This window comes from Peromyscus maniculatus, chromosome 23 (genome assembly GCF_049852395.1).
Source record: "Peromyscus maniculatus bairdii isolate BWxNUB_F1_BW_parent chromosome 23, HU_Pman_BW_mat_3.1, whole genome shotgun sequence".
NCBI lineage: Eukaryota > Metazoa > Chordata > Mammalia > Rodentia > Cricetidae > Peromyscus > Peromyscus maniculatus.
The window spans coordinates 20,651,078-20,671,771 of record NC_134874.1 but is presented as its reverse complement, the minus strand read 5'-3'; the positions used below and the strand labels follow the sequence as shown (position 1 = coordinate 20,671,771).

General features: G+C 50.4%; 1 protein-coding gene across 2 annotated transcripts in view; it reads right to left on the bottom strand.

Annotated features, from left to right (window-relative positions):
* The window catches only part of Adgrd1 (adhesion G protein-coupled receptor D1), a 118,527-nt gene that overhangs the window by 67,166 nt on the left and 30,667 nt on the right, over window positions 1-20,694 (bottom strand). For both annotated transcript variants that reach the window (XM_006971374.3, XM_006971373.4), the window contains 7 exons: window positions 18,193-18,248; window positions 16,896-17,051; window positions 9,130-9,189; window positions 6,146-6,263; window positions 4,988-5,098; window positions 3,459-3,534; window positions 1,834-1,975 (listed from right to left, as the gene is read on the bottom strand). In XM_006971374.3, coding sequence (XP_006971436.2) covers window positions 1,834-1,975; window positions 3,459-3,534; window positions 4,988-5,098; window positions 6,146-6,263; window positions 9,130-9,189; window positions 16,896-17,051; window positions 18,193-18,248 — 719 coding nt within the window. The remainder of the gene's footprint in view (window positions 1-1,833; window positions 1,976-3,458; window positions 3,535-4,987; window positions 5,099-6,145; window positions 6,264-9,129; window positions 9,190-16,895; window positions 17,052-18,192; window positions 18,249-20,694) is intronic.

Here is a 20,694-nt window from a genome sequence, read left to right as displayed (position 1 = left end):
CACCAGCTCCTTGGAAGTTTTGGTCTTCTGGGGTCCCCCGCCCCCCTTTCCAACAGGACCAGTTGCGAATGAGTGCACCCAGGCAGGCGTCCAGCCCTCCTGCTGCCTCTCCCTGAACATTCCAATGATGAGGCGGGGGGGGGGGGGGGGGGGGGGGGGGGGGGGGCGGTAGACGGGCAGCAGCCTACATCTGCTTCCTGTGCCACACTCCAGTCAGCTCTGCTGGGCAGGGTGCACGTTTGGGTGGCGAACTCCCGTTTTTACTGCTGCTGCGGAGCCCCGTAAGACTTGAGTAGGGTAATCAGTCTGTAAGACTCTATGTTAGTCTGTCCTTGACCACTCATAAATCTGCATCTTCAGAAGTGAGTCACACACACAAACACGTGACCCCAAGAGAGATGGAGGGGGGGGGCTACAGTCTGTCACTGTTACCCCACCAGGATGACGACCTGAGTCTCTCTCTCTCTCTCTCTCTCTCTCTCTCTCTCTCTCTCTCTCTCTCTCTCTCTCCTCCCTCCTTCTACCCGCCCCTCCATGGCACAGTGAAGAGGGCAGGCTCCAGAAGAAGAAAGCAGGATGGAGGGGTCTATTAGCAGAGAGGAGTCTCTTTGCAGGTAGGGACAAACTTTCCAGAGCACTGGGTGGACGGACCCTACTGCTGTGCTCTACACAGCAAACCCGAAATTCTCAGAGGTGCTTACTGAACACTGGGAGCCCTGTGAACCAGGTTAGGGGCAGGGCCAAGCAGACCACGCAGTTGACAGAGTTGGGGTTTCTGGGACCAGCCTGGAGATACTTCTAACACAAAGAAGAGGGAGAAGAGCAGGAGTGTCTCTCTTCACAAAGGGAAAGTGGAAATGATACCAGGACACAAGGGAAGAACAAACTCACGTTTCACATTTTAGATTTCTTAGCTCCAGCCAGCCTGAGTGCATGCGGGCCCAAGTGTACACATAAACAGATGCACCACAAACAGGTGTGCTCTCCTTGGCATATGGATACCACGAAGCCCTGGTTCTGAGCTAGCTTGTCTGCCCTCAGCCCTCAGCGGCTCTTGGCCCACCCCTCCTGCCTCCAGAGAGCATCCCTGGCTGTGTTTTCCAACATGTCTCCACCCGGCCTCATGATATCTGCTGTCACCTATGAGTTCTTTCTCCAGGGGCCTCACCTGAGGCCTCACTAAGGCAAGATGCTAAATGCCAGCTACAGGATGGACAGGAAGATGACGCGCGCCGATGTGTGCACACGTCTCCACATGAGCATCTCAGGAACATCAGTACATCAATTCCCATCTCCGCCCTTCTCACCTACAGGCGGAGCTACATCAAGATGAGAAAGAGCCTCAGCGCGAACGAACGAACGAACGAACGAACGAACGAACGAACGAACGAACGAACGAACGAACGAACGAACGAACGAACGAATCAGGACAAACAGCTCATCCCTCCAAACCCAAAGCTCGGAGATGTCACTCTCAAGCTCAGAAGCAGCACACCACCGAGCTCAGCTCTCCATCTTGCTAACAATGTCGTGCCTGCTAAGTGTCACTGGGACAGCTTTCCCTCTGCTCCAAGCGAAATATTGCCACAAGCCAGAGGCGCGTACCCGTAAGAGCTGTACTTGCTTTGGAGAACCACAGCAGGCCCCAGAGGCCTCTTCACTCAATGTCAGCCCATGTGTCATCGGCAAGGCTCAGCCGTGTGGTTCAAGAATAAGATCGCATGGACTCTGGGAAGGAAAAAGTGCTCCTTACCCGGCACCAGGCCCATGAACTCAACGCCACAGGCAGCGAACCATATCCAGGGCCAGTGAAGGGGAACGCCTTCCACTCACCAATTTGTGCCTGAGATGGACGGTGATCAGAGGAGAGCCCGAGAGGTTCTGGGACAGAGTGGGTGGTGGGGACACCTCCAGGGAAATCAGGTGGCTGGCGACAGACAGAAGGCAATCTCTGCAGTTCATGGCCTCGGGAATCCTGGGAAATGAGAGGAAACGGGTTACAGGCAGGGATGGAGGGAGGAGGATGTGCCGCTAGACCGTGACCTTGAAGCCGCGAGTTCTGAGACCAGTATTTGAGGCTGCATCTGGAAGCGGCCTTGGCTGCTAAACATCGCAATTCTGTCCCTCGGTTCTACCCTCTTAGAAGTGGTCAACGTGGTCCGGAGGTGAGGACCTCAAAATACACCAGGGAATTTGGGAAAAACATACCCTTGATCTCAGTGCATTTGCATGCCTGGCTGTATAACCTCAAGCACTCACTCACCCTTGTCAACCTGCCCCTAGGACACAAACCACAAACATGTGGTCAGTACTTGGGTGGTGGGGTCTACTGTCTCATTGCTCCTGTTCAATCCTTTCCTCACGAAGGTGCCTCAGTTTCCCCAGGTCATTCGGTTGGCCAGTCTTTCTCCACTCAGCCACACACTCAGAGCTGAGTCCATGGCTCAAGAGCTCACCCCGCCACCTCCAGCTCTGTTGGTCAGCACAGCACACTGCTCAACCACGTGACAGCTCGGGGATGAGGTCGTGTGCGCATGCCAGGGACATTCCAGGAGAGAGAGTCCCACTTCTCTCTGCTGGGTGTCCGCTCTAAAGGACAGGGTCTCCCTGGCTTAAAACCGTAAGGGGACTGCCGGACAGAGAAGGGAGCCCACCCTGGGAAGAGCCTAGAGATGGGATCTGGTAGCTACACCAGGGCAGCTGGGTCACGCTGCTCCTGAAGCCAGATGCTCGCATTATTCAACTTATATTATTACATGATTACCTTATTCAGCTTACATTATTCAACAAGTTCCCCATTTGCTTAAAACCGTTCAGACTAGATTTCCCTGCCTCACCCCAGCCCACAGCCACCCCTTAACATCTCCTAATCCTTAGTCTTGGAGTTCTGAGGTTGAAATGCTGTTCATAGCCAAAGTCAGGGACAGTGCTGTGAGATATCTGGTGTGCAGAAGTTTGGCTCATGGACTGATGAGCTTGGCATGTGGATGATCCCGGGGTGAGTTTAATTATGTACCTGAGCTTCCTGCTCCTCTCACACCAACTGTGGAGGAGGGAATGGAAAGAGAGAGAAGGAGGGAAGAAATCTTCCCAAGGGAAACAAATCTGAAAGGCTGGTCTGCTGCCTTCCCATTCTACAGATGTAGAAAGTGAGGCTCAGAGAGCTTCGTTCATGGCTCCCAGATCACTGTCAGCCCAGGGGGCGCTGAGGTCTCTCGCTTGTGCCTCTGAGCATAGCTAGCCAATCTGCCCCAGAGCCTGCTGGATCCCACTGAAGGAATTCTTGAGTCTTTTCCAAATGGCTAGAAACCCAACCTGGCTTGGACAGCAAGGCAGCAGGTGTTAGCAGCAAGAGTTTTCTAGCACGCTTGTGTGCGGCAGTGTAGGGTGTCATCGTGGTTGGCCATCCAAGAAACAAGTACATACACACATCCCGCACACCACTGTACGACACTTACTTTGTGCTGGCTGGGGGGATGTTGTTCAGGTAATAGTGCATGGAGTGGTAGAGGAGGCCGACAATCGTGGTCCAGGCTGAGGACAAAGCAGAGGTCAGACACCCGTCAACACCCAGTTACAAGCAGGAAGTGTGTAGAACCACGCACACAGCGGGGCTGAAGACAGTGACTTGGTGGACTCGGGCTGGGGGGCGGGGGTTGGAAGAGCCACGGAATGATGAAATTTACAGCAGCGTGGACACCGCGGCTAGCCCTGTGCTCGGCCGGGACAATGACCTCCTGCCCTGTCCCCTGTGTCCACCCCAGACACAGGTGCCGAGGCCTACCCAAGACACCACAGAGCCTCAGGAGCAGGGGGCTCTTCGTGGGCTACCAGTTGCCCGGCACTGAGTGTGTCTCAGTCAGTCTGCAGGATATGCTGATACTCAGATGCAGGTCTGCAGACTAGCAGACACCCAGATGGCTGCAATGCGTCCCCTGCCCGTTGTTAGTACAGTGAGAACCACGTACTCAACTCTTTTCTCACTCCAGAACTGTGAGACCACTCAGCCATTGTTGGCTGATTCTCTGAGCTCTCCCTGATGTTAATTCAGGACTCACTATACACCAGGCATGGTGATCTGTACACACTTGGCCTTGTAAAGTCTGAAACGATATCACGAACCAGGTATTATGATTGTCCTGGCACAGATGTGATCAGCGACTTGCCCAAGGTCACACAGCCAGCAGCGTGGCGAAGCTGGGGTTCTAACCACAGAATCTGGGTTGGTGGATGGAAAGTGTTGAGAACGTGGCCTCTGGCCATTCCGGAAACCTGGGTTATTTCTAATATGTCCCGCAGTGGGACCTGGGAGGATATAAGACCCTATGCAAGGCTGCTAAGTGGTGCCTCTCTCCTGATAGCAAGATACACTGAGTCTTTGCCAGGAGAAGATGGATGTCATGGGCACCTGTCCTCCAGACCAAGAGATGGATCCTTGCTGTGGGAGGGGCTGTGTGGCAGGGCTGGGTCTCTGTCCCGTGAGGATCCACACCAATCCACAACTGTGAGTGGACACAAGAGGAAAGAATCTGCAAAGAGGATGCCATCCAGATACGGCCAAAGTCACCTGGGCCACATCCATCAGATGCCCTTGGCTACTCACTCACAATGAGACTTGACTTGGGCCTGTCCTGGGATAGTTTCTGGCTCTCCTGTACAGACATACCCATCTGTGGCGACCTTGAACAAGGAGGGGAGGTGCCCCATCTATTCACATTCAACTAACCAGGAGCCGAGCCGATTGGGGGGCACACATAACATCCTGGGTCACCGTGGGTCAGACTCACAGGAACGTAGTTTTGCAGAACCTCCCTCCGAGGTCCAGCTCAGTCTACAGTGTGTTGTGGGATGAGGTGGTAAGGCATGCTTGGCCTCGGAGTCCTCTCTGGGAGCACCCGACCCCACTGTCCCGTGGGGCAGCTCCATCAGGGAGGGACAGTCACCCAGACTGGACCACCTGAGAGCCTGGGCAACCAAATGCGCTCACCTTTGCTGTGCAGGGCCTCTCTCGGAATCTCAATGTAGCTGTGTCCGTGGGCTGGGAATCTGTAGTGGGGGGCGCTCAGTGCTGGGGGAAGGACCTTGGCCACGGAGAAATCTGCAGGAGAAGTGGACACAGTAAAGTGGGGTCAGCAGGTTCACTGGCTGCAAGAAACAGACTGAAACCCTGTGTGTCACTGTCCTTCATTTCTTAAAGCAAGCCAACTCCCAGGGGAGAGGGATCGCCTCTAGAAAAGGCGACCCGGAACACATACATGCACATGCACACACACACACACATACACACACGTGTGTGTGCATCCACAGGTATATGAGTTAGGGTGAGAATTTCTGCAGGGGCTGAGTCCTCCAGCTACATCCTAAAGGAACTCCTACCTGGTGGGATCCCACCCCTCTGTACCCCTCTGGCTTTAAGCACTCAGCCTCATGTTAGCAATGATGCCAGACCCCATGGGAGGGAGACTGTGGCTATCTCAGCGCTGGGAGACCCTGTCAGAAAAGGGAAAATTAAAACACATGTGTGGAGGGAGTGCCTTGGCAGACAGGTAGCTCCAAAAGTTCCCTCTGGGGGCAGATGAGCCCCTGGGCCATGGTGGGGCACTGTGTGATGCCCCTGCACTGAAGTGTCCTCAGACAGAAACTCAAAGCGAAGAATTTATGCCTGTCTCTGGGGGACCTGACATATCCCAGGTAAACCAGGCTGCTTCCTCTGAGATGTCCCATTCTGGCCTTCACCCAGACTCACATTCTGGGCTCCTCTCCTCCCGCTCCAACAGCCTTCTTCACCCACTCCTTATCTCCAAGGCAGAGAGCATCTCATTGGATACTTAAGGACCCAGAGGCTCATGGGAGTTGGAGTCCCCATTCCGTTTGAGCCCAGCCGACTGTCATGGGACCCCTGCAGCTCCACACTGCATGACTGCTTACACCATCCTGTGTGCGTACCATGACCCAGCACTTCTTAGCCTCATTCTAACACATTTTTCTTCAAAAACGGGATTTTGCACAAGGTGCTGGACCTCAGAGAAATGGTGGTTGATCTCAGCGGCTGCATGAGCCTCAGACAGCATGAAGGCCAGTGGTCCACACTCCTGGCACTCCCCTTCCCACGACCCCCACTGCCCCCCATTCTGACAATGGCTACCTGCCATGGAGGAAGAGCCTGTGAGGATGACATGGGGTTCTCTGGACTGCAGGTTGGATGATATGTGACCCATGACAGTATCGATGGTGTCGACCAAGCCCAGCGTCACAGCGTTGTCCTGGAAGCAACACAGATGTGAAACTCTGAGGACCATCACACTCAGCATCACATGAAATCAGCACATCATGAACTTGGAGCTTCATCCCTTCCCCAAGATGGCCATAAGAGAGAGAGAACCACCCAAATGCCCCACTTCGAAGCCTGGGAGGTGACCAGACACCTGATGAGTTCATGGAGCGTGGACACAAGTCAAAGCTGACCAATGTCATAGCATTAGTGCCTGAGTGGCCAAAGGGCTCGGACTCCTGTTTGTAGCTCTGCTATGACCTCTTCGAGGACCTGGGCAAGTCTTAGGTCTGCCCAGGCCTCTGTCTTATAGCTAATGGTCCCGAGTCCCCTGAGGCATGAGGACAGCAGCAATTCTTTTCCCCTCACAACGAAGCAGCAGCCTCTTTGGAGGTACCAGTCTCCAAATTCTGTCTAGCCTCCTTGACTCCCATGAAATGGCCCTCTTCACCTATTCTGCATCTTTAAGGCAGAAAGGACACCACTGGATTCTATCTACAGGAAGACGGGTTCCTTCTAGCTACACAGACCTCTGCTGCCAAGTTGGGACCAGTGTCCATGTCAGGGTCCATGTCCACCTTGGCCTGACTGTCTTGGACCTCAGACACCATGGCAAAGAAGAACAGTTGTCTCCCCCCACCACCCCATTCTGCCCGGCTCTGCTCCCCCTACCTCGCCCATCCCCTCCCATCCCTTTCTTAGACAGCATCTGTGTTGTTGGGCTCCCGGCACCCTCTCACAAACACTCCAGCAGGACTTACTGAGGCGGAACCAGATACACAGGCCAATTTTAGACATTGTCTCTTAAGCCCGTGGTCTGATTCCAATGAGAACGTCTGTGTCTTTGGCACATGGTTCTGGGGGCGGGGGGGGGGGGGGGCAGCGATTCATGCGTGGCCTGCTCTTCAACGCTCATAAGCTTGCCTAAGCCTGGATTGTTTCACAATTATTCATATTTTGCCACAGATTTGCATATTTTACATTCAAAGAGAGTTCATTTAAATCAATGAAGAAAAAAATCTGCCGATCCGAGGCCTCCCCTGGCTGCTGTCCCTCTTCTGGCTGTCCTCACTGGCTATTCTCCCATGGTTCAGACTGCAGCTTGTACACAAAGTCCCTTAGAAACCTATCCCTGGAAGTCTATGCTTCTTGAAAAAAAACTGTTTCTTTTCCTTTTTTCTTTTTTTTAAGATTTATTTTATTATGTATACAGTGTTCTGACTGCATGTATGCCTGCAGGCCAGAAGAGGGCACCAGATCTCATTACAGATGGTTGTGAGCCACCATGTGGTTGCTGGGAATTGAACTCAGGACCTCTGGAAGAGCAGTCGGTGTTCTTAACCACTGAGCCATCTCCTACATAAGCCATCTTCTCCTACATCACATTCTTGACTCCCTTCCCATTTGCCAAGGTTATGCAATCTCGTCTCACGTGAAGCCTTTCGATAAAGGGCTCACGGCACACGCAGACCCTCACGCCATCTTATCAATACAGTGAGAACTGGCTGTCGCCTCTGCCTCTCAACCTTGCAAAACCTCTGAATGTTTGAAATGAGGAGGTTCCAGGAGAGCGAGCACTTCAGCATGCTGGTGTGATCAGGGCCCTCCTGGGCACCTGGGAGGTCTTCATCGTCCCTCCCACTGAACTCCTGGAAGCCGTGTGTGGCACAAAAGCTGGGCAGAGCTGAGTTCCTGAGTCCCAACACGGACTCTTAATATTTGAGAGGTGAATGCCCACTGTACCAAGTCACTGTGAAGTGGGGTCTGTTGTTACTGTAGCATGGACTATACTGACCTGACTAACACGGTGTTCAGAGTACCTTGGCAAATGGTCTTTCTCCCCATTTGTGTGTGTATGTGGTATGCATGTGTGTGCATGTTTGCATGCATATGGGTCTCTATGCCCACATGTGCATGTGTGCATGTGGGGCCTGAGGTTCATGTTGAGCACCAGTCTCAATCACCCTTCCCTCTCGCTCACTGAGGTGGGGTCTCTCAACCAAACCTAGGGCTCACCTATATGGTGGGCTAGCCACCTTGCTCTGGGGATCACCTGTCTCTGACTTCCTGGGTTGGAATTTAAGGAGGCCTGCCATGCCCACCCAGCATTTGTGTGGGTGCTTGGGATCTGAACTCCAGTGTGTATGCTTGTGAGCCGTCTCCCCAACCCCACCTTGGCAAACGGTCTTGGTAGAATTAAAAAGCAGGTCCCACCAGATGTCTGTAGAGCGAATGTGCGTGAGTGGGCTCTGGACCAGATTGTGGGGTCAGATGAGGCTGCTCACCGTCACGCTCTGCCTAAAGGCAGATTCTTATCTAGGTGATTCTTATCTTAGGTATTTTTATCACCGGCCGTCGCCACAACTATTCATCGACTGTTCTCATGTTTTAAAGAAGTAATATCAATAGGGTGCTTTGGAATCAAAGAAAAGCACTCCGTTCTGCTTCCTGAATTTTGAGTGCAGAGGGACAAAAGCCTTTCATTTTCTCACTTTAATCATGAAGCACACTTTCGCGCTCCCGTCTCCCTCAATCCGCTGATCTTAAAATACCAAATATGGCTCTTATGACTATTCAAGAATGCAGACTAAAGAAAAAAAATGCATTGTGCAAAATGACAAGCAAAGGTCAGCCTTCTGGAAGAGCTGGGCCCTTTCCCAGAGCCAGAGGTGGTGGCACGGGACTGGGGATACCAGGGTCCCCAGAAGACACAGTACCCTGGGTATACTTCATGACCAAGGGTAATGAACTTCAGCGGCTCAGACATCAGAACCGAGAAAGGCCCTGGGATGCCACTGCAGGAAGACAGTCATAACCCAGTACACACACGCTGAAGGTCAGAGCATCCTTCTTCTTACCTCTGATACGTGGGTCCAGCTGGGCAGCAGAAGTACATCGCCCACAGTTCTTAAGAAGGTCTAAAGACAAACAGAACAACACTGCTTAGCATAGATCCTTGAGCCTCACATCTGAGTCCATCAGTCTCCTCCCACTTCTCCTCAGCCGATAATTGGTGTGGCACACAGGCAGACCATAGTAGTTTATATATATGGTGTGTGGACATCTGTGTATGTTTACGTGTGTGGGCACACTTTTGTGCTGATGCACCTGGGAGTGCATGTATGTGCATGTGAAGCTCAAGGCTGGTGTCAGGGACTGTCTTCAATGGCTCGTCCACCTTATTCATTGAGACAGGCTCTCTCAACTAATCCCAGAGCTGGCCAATACGGCTAAACCTCACCAACCAGCTTACTCTGGGGCGCTCCTATCTCTGCCTTCTGAGACTGGAATTATAGCAGGTTGCCATGTCCACTCAGCATTCTGTGGATTCTGGGGAATCTGAATTCAGATCTTCAGGCTTGTAGGTCAAATGCTTTAATCACTGAGCCCTCTCCCCAGCCTCAGGCTATGTCTTACAGATGCTATCTCCTCGCTTGTTTCTTGTGACAACTTTGTGAAGTCAGTGATCAGAGTGTGGATATCACAAGTGTCCAGTGCATGTGATAGACTCCAGCATGTCCAATCAATGAATGAATGAATGAGCAGATGAATGAAGTAATGAGTGGATGGATGGATGAATGGATGGATGGATGTGGGGATGGATGGATGAATAGATGAGTGGATGAGTGGATGGATAGATGCATGCATGGATGGATGGATGGATGGATGGATGTGGGGATGGATGGATGTGGGGATGGATGGATGGATGAGTGGATGGATGGATAGATGAGTGGATGAATGGATGGATGGATAGATGGATGGATGGATGAGTGAATGAGTGAGTTAGTGAATTAGTGAAACTGCTTCTTTTGAAAAAAAAAAAAGGCATTAGCCTGCCAGCATCCCCTGTAACCATGGAGGAAAGCTGAGCAGGGTAGTTGCTTCAGTGGTGCTTGCTCCAGCCCCTGCCCCTCCCTACTCATCTGTCTCAGTCTTTCCCTTTCATCTCTGGCTACAGACACCAGACTCAAGCTTGGAGGCCAATTCACTGACCTCCATTTCCTCTACCCAGTGGTTCTCAACTTTCTTAATGCTGCGGCCCTGTAATACAGTTCTCATGTTGTGGTGACTGACCCCAACCATAAAACTATTTTTGTTGCTGCTTCATAACTGTCATTTTGCTACTGTTATGAGTCATCATGTAAATATTTTTGGAGACCTGAGGGGTGCCAGTGGGGTCACGACCCACAGGTTGAGAACCATGTAGCATCTTTCTGGTCAACAAAGTCCCGTCCCTCCTCGCCAAATACGCTAAGTATGTGCAGGGTGCATCATCAAAGCTTCCTTGTCCCATTCATCTTCATTCCACAGCTGTTTATTTGTATTCTCAAGCGCAGGGGCTTAACTAATGACCGTAAAATGCTTCTGCTTTCTCTCCATGATCAGAGGAACAGCAAACATTTTTTTAATCCCTTAGTCCTTTTCCTCCTTCTCTCCCTCCTCCTCTCTCTCCTCCTTCCCCCTTTTCTCTTCCTTTCTCCCCTCCTCCTTCCCTCCCTTCCCCTTCCTCCCCACCTTTTCTTCCTCCTCTTCTTCCTCCTCTTCCAGAAGGTCTCATATAGCCCAGGCTGGCCTCAAACTCACTATACATAGAACTACCCAGGCCAAGGATGACCTTGAACTTCTGATCGTCTTCCCTCCACCTCCCAAATGCAGGGGTTACAGGTGTGTACCACCAGACTTGGTTTGTGTGGTACTGGGGATCAAACCCAGGACTTCACGCATGTTGGGTAAGCACTCTTCCAACTGAGCCATGTCCACAGCCCCCCACGATTTTTCTAAAAAGCCACAAAATAAAGACTTCAGGTGGTCAGGCTATAGCCTCAACTCTGCCACAGAGTGCAGAAACAAGCTAGACTGTGCAGAAGTGAGTGACCATATGTCCCTAAAATTTTACTACAGAAATAAGCTATGCATGGATTACATTTGGCTTGAGGGATAGAAAACAGTTCTGAGAACAGAAACGAGTGAACCACATCAGTTAACTCGGATTTTTTTCTTTCTCTTATTTTCTTTATTTGGGGGCGGGGGTGGGGGAGGCATAAGATCAAATGATGTAGTCTCAAGGTCATCCTGCCTCAGTTTCCCACGTACTATGATTACAGGTGTGTACTATCACATACAGCTTTCTATTTCCAATCAGTTGTTTCTATGGGGGGGGGGAACTAAATCAATTAAATAGTATTATATCAACACATAAAAATATTATTTCAGCATGTATGTCATATTTTTGTTAACCGTTAGATAGTTTACATTTCATTTGTTCAGGCAGTGGACATCCTGTACATGGGTCACTAGTCCCTGTACATGAACCACAGACCTCACACTCAAGAGCACACATGACCGGTGGCCTCTGGCCACTGTACTAGGCCATCATCAATGGTCAAAAGTCAGGACACTATGGAAAGCTATACAATGGCTTCCTAGAAATTTTATTTCCTGTTCAATTGGAGTTGAGAAGTTCTGGACATCATCATTCTGTATGATTTATCCCCAGGGTACCAGAGTCAGCACAGGCCACGGAAAGGCCTCAAACTGATGACCACTGGGCTCAGTCAGCCTTGAGATGGTCTTCATCTGATCTGTATACATTTTCTTTTAAAATGAAAGCCATGTTTTCAAGGCTTAGGGCTTCCCTTGCCAAATCAGAAGAGACTGAAGGTTGAAATCAGGAGGCTTTGAGTAGCTGGCTGTTGCTCTTTGCAGATCAGCTGTCTGCCTGGTGGTCCAGCCCATCGCATCCTTGACTTTGATTGTTGACCCCACCCCCACCCCCGCAAAGGCATCTGGGTTTGTAACCTCTGACTCTGTGAGGTTCAGCAGAGAGGTAAAGAGGAAGTAACAGGCAAAGAGCCAAGCCACCGAGCTCAGGAAATGTTTCCCATGGGGCCTGCATTGAAGGCTGTGTTCCAATACGCCATCTTATGAAGAACATGGAAACACCTTGGCCATGTGTCCCCACCTCACTTCCTCCCCCACCAGCTGTCATGTAGCTCCACACTGGGTTTAGCAGAACAACCTGTCTCCCCTGACCCAAGTCCCTCCATGCTCAGCCCCATGTCCTTCCTGAAAGATGCATGCTACTCTTGCTGAGGCCCTCGACCACAGTGCCTCCCAGCATGCACGGCTCAAGGAAGCTATGGTTCATGCCTGCCACAGCCCCTCATCTGCCTTCACATTCCAACAGGCGATAAAGGATCATGAGGCGGGGACTAGAATGTGCTGAGGGGCTGAGGAAGCAGACAGACTTTTGAAAGATTCCTACACTCTATAAGCAGACTCTCGGACCAGCTATTACAGGAGCAAACGAGAGGTCTGATGACGCACTTACTGTAGGCCAAGCCCTGCTCCAGGGCATCACATACCATCTCCCATTGGTGACCTGTGGTGACATTTGTAATCTAAGAGATACAACTTGTCTGAAGGTCAGAGGACAGAGCCAGCCACCGGGTTATACACAGAGGTCAGGCAGTGGTGGCACGCACCTTTCTTTAATCCTAGCACTTGGGAGGCAGAGATCCATCTGGATCTCTGTGAGTTCGAGACCACACTGGGCTACACGAGATTGATTCAGTCTAGGAGAGAAACAGAGCCAGGCAGTGGTGGCACACACCTTTAATCCCAGCACTAGGAAGGCAGAGATAGGAAATGAACTGACTGGGCAGAGAAAGGCATATAAAGCGTGAGGAACTCAGGAGCCCCTTTCCGCTGAGGACTCAGAGGCACTCAGTCAAGGATTCATGGAGTTGGTGAGGTGAGACGTGGCAGTGGCTTGTTCCTTTGTTTCTCTGATCTTTCAGCATTTACCGGGTTTTTATTATAAGATCATTTAGGATTCCTGCAACATTGACCTCTAAGATTGCCCAAATTCAGGGATTTTCCACCCAATCCAGATCCTCTTCCTGTGGAAACAGGAAGTGTGCCACACAGGCAATTTTGCCCAACCAAGATCTTTTTCATGATTGGCTGGTCTGCCATGACAATTCTGCTCCCCTGGGCTGGTGATTGGTCTAGGTGAGGTCAATAAGCCCAGTTATAATCAATAAGATTGGGTGGCTACTTCCAGGGTGCTGAGGGCTGTGGGAGTATACAACAGGTGACAACTAGTGTTTGACAAGTCGACCCACCAGATGTATAACTCGCTGATGGGAAGCCCCACCTGGCAAAGCCATGAGGTCACTGGCGGTGGAAACCTGTTGTTTTCTGTCTGTAACTTTCTTATGTGCCACCATTATGCCTCCCTATAAACACAGCTGTGGGGTGCTTTCCACAGCCCTTTAGTAGTGTGTTTTACATCTCAGGGCACCCATTTAGCTGTGTGTGGGAGCCCATTTTCAGGTTTCCTAATGGCTTTACCCAGCAGGTCTGCATAGAGAGGCTGATTGGACCACCGGCTTGAGTGCAGGTGTCTGAGATGGTCTGCACTTGGCTGTGCTGGGGGGAGGTCTTTTGCTCCACCACGTGGCATTCCTTTATATACCCTAGGGCAGAGACAGTCAGGGGCCCCATGGATTAGGATCCCGGCCCTCTCGAGGCTATCCTGTATTTATTTTCTATTTCTTTCTCCCCCTCTATCCTTCTAACTAATATTTCCTGCTTCTCCTACTCAAGAGCACTCTGGGGAAATGTGGGGGGCAGCCCCCCACCCCACAGCTGTGGATGCCTGTTTAAGCTGTATAATTCTGATGAATAGAAATATTACCAGAATATTCTTCTTTACTGACACAGGAAAGTAACAGTACTCTCAGCCTCAAAGACAGCCTTTTACACATTTTGCAAAGACCTTAGAACTAGTCCAAAACGGGCTAAGCTGCCCCTACAGAAAATACACAAAGACTAATTCCCAGGTGCTGTCTATTGCTAAATCAAGGCCAGGCTGTCTACATCAAGACACAGTCCTTGCAGTAGCTCCCTTTCTGCACGTACCCTGACAGCTCAAGGTTCAGCCAGGTGTTTAATGTCTGGGACCCCTCACCGACTTAGAGCTACGTGCATGGGTCTCGGTCTTACTAGCCTAAGAGAAACTACGTAACTTATCTTGTGTTTTGAGAATGGGTAGGGCCCTGAAAATATAACTTATATTGTCCAGAGTTTGGCTGTGAAGAGGCAGCGGCGGCAGCAGTGGTGTGGAGAGAGACGGCTGTGCAGAGCTCTGTGAGAGCCGCTGCAGAATGTGAGTGAAGTGTGTGTGTGTATGTGTGTGTGTGTGTGTGTGTGTGTGTGTGTGTGTGTGTGTGTGTGTGTCCCGAGTGAGAGATGAAGGAGAAGTATGAGAGAAGTGTGAGTGAGTAAAGAGTGAGTGAATACTGTAGAAGTGTGTGTGTGTGTGTGTGTGAGAGAGAGAGAGAGAGAGAGAGAGAGAGAGAGAGAGACAGAGAGACAGAGAGAGAGAGAGAGAGCCATGTGAAGGAGCTGCTGCTCTGGAGAGGAGCTGTGCCTAGGAACTGTGGAAAGTTCTGTATGGTGAGAGAGCTCTGCAAATGAGATGTTCAGTTGTGGCTGTGTGGAGATTCGTAACTGTGTGGAAGCAGGGAAGATGCTGTATGGAAAAGAGATATAGAAGAGAAATATATGTAAAAGATGGACGTGTAGACATGTGGAAACAGGTGTGATTGTGTATAGAGATGTATGGTCGTATGTATGTAAAGAAAGACATGTAGCTGTGTGTATAGAATGTAGCAATGTGGAGATAGGTAGCTGTATGGAGACAGAGTCAGAGATCATTCTTAAGATGAAGTAAAAGAGAAAGTTAACATCAGAAAGCACGTGTGTCTCCTTACACCGGTCAGATAGATAGAAACTTACTCCTAATTACCCTCAGATTAAAAAAAAAAGTCTAGCCCTCGCCGCCTTCGTGGATTTTCTTGCATTGCCCTGGAGGCAGCCTTGGAGCAAGCTCTCCATAATGCCCCCGATACCAGGGCATCATGGGAAGGTGTCTGCCCTATAAAGATGAGGCACTCCCCCTCCCTAGAACAGCCAGACACGAAGGCAAAGGGCTGGGAGTACGTGTATGGACATAGGGAATATAGAAACTGGGTCCATTGAACACTGTAGTTCAGAGCACAATGACCTCAACACTAACAGATCAGCAGTCAGGACGCATTAAGGAGGGCCACATAGCAGACCCACCCAGCCACTGTCAATGCCAAGGACTCAGACCCCGTGGTCCACACCTGCTCTAGGATGAAGCCTTCTTATTGCCATGCAGGTACCGGCTAAGTATCCGGGCAGCACGACTCCTCCACACCTCCAGGGAAAGTGAGGCCTTGCAGGGTTAGACAGTGTGCCTGCCAAACTTCCAAGAGGACAGGGCTGGGATCGTCTCCAGCTTGATCCACTCCAGAGCCTGGAACCTGAGCCGAGCCCCCCCCCCCAAGCCCATCCTTCCGTAGCACTTTCCAGAACCTGAATCTATCTTAGCCCCTCAGCCTCTTGAAAGCCGTGGTAGTTTGGGGTGGTGTGTAATTCTAGAACCTACCAGACATCCAACTTGCTTCTCCTGCCCTGATCAAGAAAGCTACTGACTACCTCCAGCCACTCTGGGGAGCCTCTGGTCACTATATCCCAGGTTTGATATGTTTCCCTGGGTATGCCTTCAGAACTAGACACTAAAGTGCACAGGGATCCATTTGGTGCCCTGAGATATGGTCACAGTAACCATCGCCTCCATGTCTCAGAATAGCCAGGAAGCCAGCAACATTTGTACCCTAAGAAGAAGTACACAGTTGTAACCTGCAGGGCAAAGGTGGGCCTAGCAGCCAGACTCCACACTCCCTGCTCATCCCCTTGGGGTGTATTCTCAAGAACGGCCTACCTCAAATACCCCTTCTCTCTCCATACCTGACAATAACCCTGGGTCGAGAAGACCATACAGCCGTGAGATACCTCAAGCTCCTTCCTCTCCCTGGGAACTGTTAGGAGGAATGAAGAAAGGGGACGTCTCCACTTTAATGTCCTAAGCACCACACTCATAGAGTGCTCTGGGTGACTTCAGGAAGGCACACTGTACATGATGATCTGTGGCCTCTAACTACATCTGCTAACATCCCCCACATCTGCTTTATTGCTGAGGAGACATCAGACTTGAGACCATGAGTTGCAAGCTCTGGAGGCTAGGTAGGTGTACAGATGGACCAGGAAGGCTAGATGCTGGGAAGTGAAATGAAGATCGAATTCTCAGCTCAGGGAGGCTTCACGGAGCATCACAGAGCTGGCCTGAACAACCTGCCTGTTTAGAAGAAGCCTAAACTTTGTTAGGCAAAGACTCTTGATCTTGCTGTTTGTTTGTTTGTTTGCACATGAGTGTGCAAGAGCATTGTGTGTGCATGTGGGTGCGTGTGCACGTGCGTGTGGTGTTCATGAATGTAAGCCAGATGTGTGTAGGTGCCCCTGGAAGCCAGAGAAGGGCGTTATATCCCCTGGATCTGGAATTATGGATGGCTGTGAACCATGCAGCTTGGTGCTAGGGGGCTGAGTTATAGTCCCCTGTAAGAGCCGCAAGTGTTCTTAACTGCTGAGCCATCTAGTCAGCAGCCATGGCTCTAGATCTTTCTAACTTTCTAATTTATGGTCCAGCCATGCGCCAGCCCCAACCCACCAGCCAAAGGCACCAGAGCCTTACCTGTGTGAGGTTCAACGCAGTTTCCTCTGAGAGGGATTTATTGGGCAAGCTGAGGGACACATTTTGAAGGTATCGCAGCACGGTTCCAGGCCTCTGGAAGCATTTCCTCTCCTCTGTCAGGTTGGTGATGATTGGGTGGTAGGCGTCTGTGGGCATCTGAAATACAGTGGCCACATGACTTCCTGCTAGGAACTAAAACCAGGACATTCTATAGAAGCTCAAGGTGACCTCTGGCTCTGGTCCCATCAGGACAGTACCAAGACTGGTCCCTCACACACACGGATGCCTCTGTGAAGAGCCTGCAGAGGGGCAGCATCTCATCCTCACAGCCACCTCATGAAACAAGAACAGCTTGAAAGATGAAACTGGCCATACATGCTTACAGAGAGGAGGGCGGGGCATACAGAGCTGATGATCGGTAAACAAAGATCTGAACCCAAGCGGACTAGAGTCCGGGCATTTGCTGTCCAAGTCCCTGAGCAAGGGACATACATTCTTTAGACATAAAAACCAATCTGAAGCAGCCACAATTCTGTATAAATCAACCCATTCCTCCGATGTCAGAAAAAGAGTCACCAAAGGAAGGCGAGAAGAGATGGGTCTCAACTGCCCAGGAAGCCATTTCAGGGGTCACTGGCTCCCCACAATTTCCTTTCTTCCTAGCGTCCCAAGGGACAGGAACCAAGGGGATCATTTTTCCCATCACTCTGGCACCCCAGTGTTACCCTGAAACTGGATTCTCTCCCTTTATTATTTCATCCTGGACATGCCTCTGGCCTTGCTGGCACACAGCACAAGCCAACCCAAGCACCAGGAGGGTGGGGTTATGGTTTGAATGTGAACTACTCCCCTGTTAAAGCTTTGGTCTCTAGTGGGCGGCACTATTAAGATGTGATGGGGCTGTGGCAGGGTGCTAACTTCATCAATGGATGAAATCCATGGATGAGTTGGTATGTTATAGAATGGGCTATAGAGGTGGGTGGGGCCCAGGTGGACAAAGAAGGATGTGCCATTGAGGGATGCATGATCCTCAGACTCTCATTCTCTTCCCACTCCTACCCCACCTCTCTTCCCAACCCCACCCTTGCTTCCTGGTTGCTACAGAGCGCAGAGGAAGCATCTTTCCCTCACTTGGCTTTCTACCATGTTTCTGCCTTGTCTCTGGCCCTCAGCAAGGCATCCAGCACACCACAGACTGAAAACCCTGTTTCTCCCTTGGGTTGTCTTCTCCCATATTTTTGTCCCAGCTATGAAATGTGACTCACACATGGGGCAAAGGGAAAAGGCCCCTGCTCACCACGGAGTGTGCTGTGGGCATCGCCGGTGGTGTTGAAGACAACAGAGCGTGTTTACCTGAAAGAGAAAAAAACAATGCTTCCGTGAGGGCTAAATCATCCTTGGTCGTCCCCCAGGGAGGCCTGCCCTTATTCGGATTTTACCAGCTTGAGGTGTCCTACAGAGGCGCGGGATGTTTTGAGCATGGATGTTGCTGGGAAGATAAAGGCCTCATAAATCAGCCTAAAAGGTAGATTATATGGATTTTCCCAGCAGAAATTATTTTTCCATTTATATTGTAAATTGCTTCTGAACACCGTTCATGCAAACCATCACATAAAAGGATGATTTTATGCAAGGTCTCACGGATTTCAAACAAAGAGAGAATGAGAAATAGGCTTCAGTTTCACCCAGACTCATTATAGATAAGACACAGGATCCTTAATCACTGGGTGCTATGGTTTGAATCAGAAGCGTCTCCCACACTCGAACATTTGGTACCCAGCTGGTGGCACTATTTTTGGAAGGTTCTGGACACTCTGGGAGACAGAGCCTAGCTAGAGAAGTGAGGGCCGCTAGGGACAGGTCCCTGAGGGTGTATTTATCCCTACCCACTTCCTGTTGTATTTTTCTCTGCTTCCTGCCCCACTGTGACATGACTAGATGTCCGCTTCTGCTACGATGTCCCACTCAAATGTATTCATGGAGCCCAGTGGCCACCAGCTGGACCCTATGAAATCATGAGCCAGGATTCATCAATTCGACTTAAGTAAGTAGTTTTTGTCAGGTGTTTTGTTACAGCTTAAAAGAAACTGATACACTAGGCTAAAATGCCACCCCAAAAGTGATGAAGGAGACAGAATTTCTGCTGTGAAGAGCCTGGTTATTCTCTCTACTGATGATCATGGTTAATTATGAGCCATTCCCCATGACGAGATGTCCAAGATCAAAGGTGAAGACCCCACTTGACGTTTTTCTGCCTACGCTTCACCAACTACTTCTGACTCTATTGTTTCCTGACGAGAACACAGACTTAACTTGGTACATGACCTCGTTTTCGGGAAATGTCTCGAGGTTGCTTGGGGTGACCTGAGGAAATGACATCATCCCCCCCTGGCTGGCTTGAGAGTGATGGGCCCCTTGGGACTGGGTGGGGTGAGGTGGCTGGTGATGTAGAGCTGGACCCCAAAAGTATTTTGTTCTCCAAGATCAAGTGACATTCGTCGCTTGGGTGCCAAGAAGTCACAGGGCAACCATGCCATATGTTCATGTCATACAATAGTCAACTCCTGTTGACTTGTATGCCGCTAAGAGATCAAGGCAATGGAAATGGGGGTTTCCGTGCATACCATAGGAGTGGGCATGCAAGATTGAGATGAGAAGCGAGACTCCACCCCACCCTTGGTCTGTCTCATTCCTGAGTGATTCTTACTATGGGGTCGTCTGGCAGAGGGTACATATGCCTAGATTTCACAGACGTGTGCACTGAGATCTTGAGATCTGGACTTGACCCTCTCTGTCTCTGCGTGGGAGCTGCTCCCCACTTGAGCTGCAGGGTCTGGGAGCCTTGCTGGGAGAACAGACATCAACAAGCCATCTTCCTATGAGTCAGTAAGGGATGGCGTTTGGATGGACTCTCTAGAACAGGTGAACCTCAGAAAAAAGAAATCGATCAGTGGCTGCAGAAGTCAGCGATGGCTTAATAGACATGGATGCCCCTTAAGGACGGTGAAATATTTGAAGATGATATAGAGGCTGTGGTTGCACCCTGTGAACTTGCTAAATACCACCAAACTGATTCTCTTAATGCCATTGCTTTTTTTGTTTCAGTGTGTGCATGGGGAAGCAGAGGTCAACCTCAGTGTCTTTCCCGAGGATCTGTCTGTCCACCTTTTTTTAAAAAAAACTAGGACCTGGGGCTGACTTGTGATGCTAGGCTGGCTGAAAAGTGAGTCCAAGAGATCCTCCTACCTCTGCCTTCTCAGTCCTGGGATTATACACACACACCATCACACCCTGGTTTTGGGATTTTTTTGTTTTTGTTTTGGTTTTTTTTTTGGGGGGGGGGTTGTTTTGTTTTGTTTTCCCGGGACAGGGTTTGTCTGTGTAGCTTTGCACCTTTCCTGGAACTCACTCTGTAGCCCAGGCTGGCCTCGAACTCACAGAGAATGCTGGGATTAAAGGTGTGCGCCACCACCGCCAGGCTCACCCTTTTTTTTTTTTTTTTTTTTTTTTTTAATGTGGGTCCTAGGACTTTAACTCAGGTCCTCACAGTTGAGAGGCAAGCACTTTACTTACTGAACTACCATTCCAGCCCTACATATTTTTAGTTGCTCACTTTAAATGGTTGCACAGATGTCACATGAAATTTATCAGAGCTTTTTAAAAGTCCCATGGCAAAGTAAGAACTGAACCATATCCACCTGTCTACAGGCCCCTGCTTGGAGCAATCACCTGCAATCGAGCAAGAAGAAGGTACCCTGGGGTCTGAGGGCCCCACAGAGGTTGTGCGCATGGGAGGCAT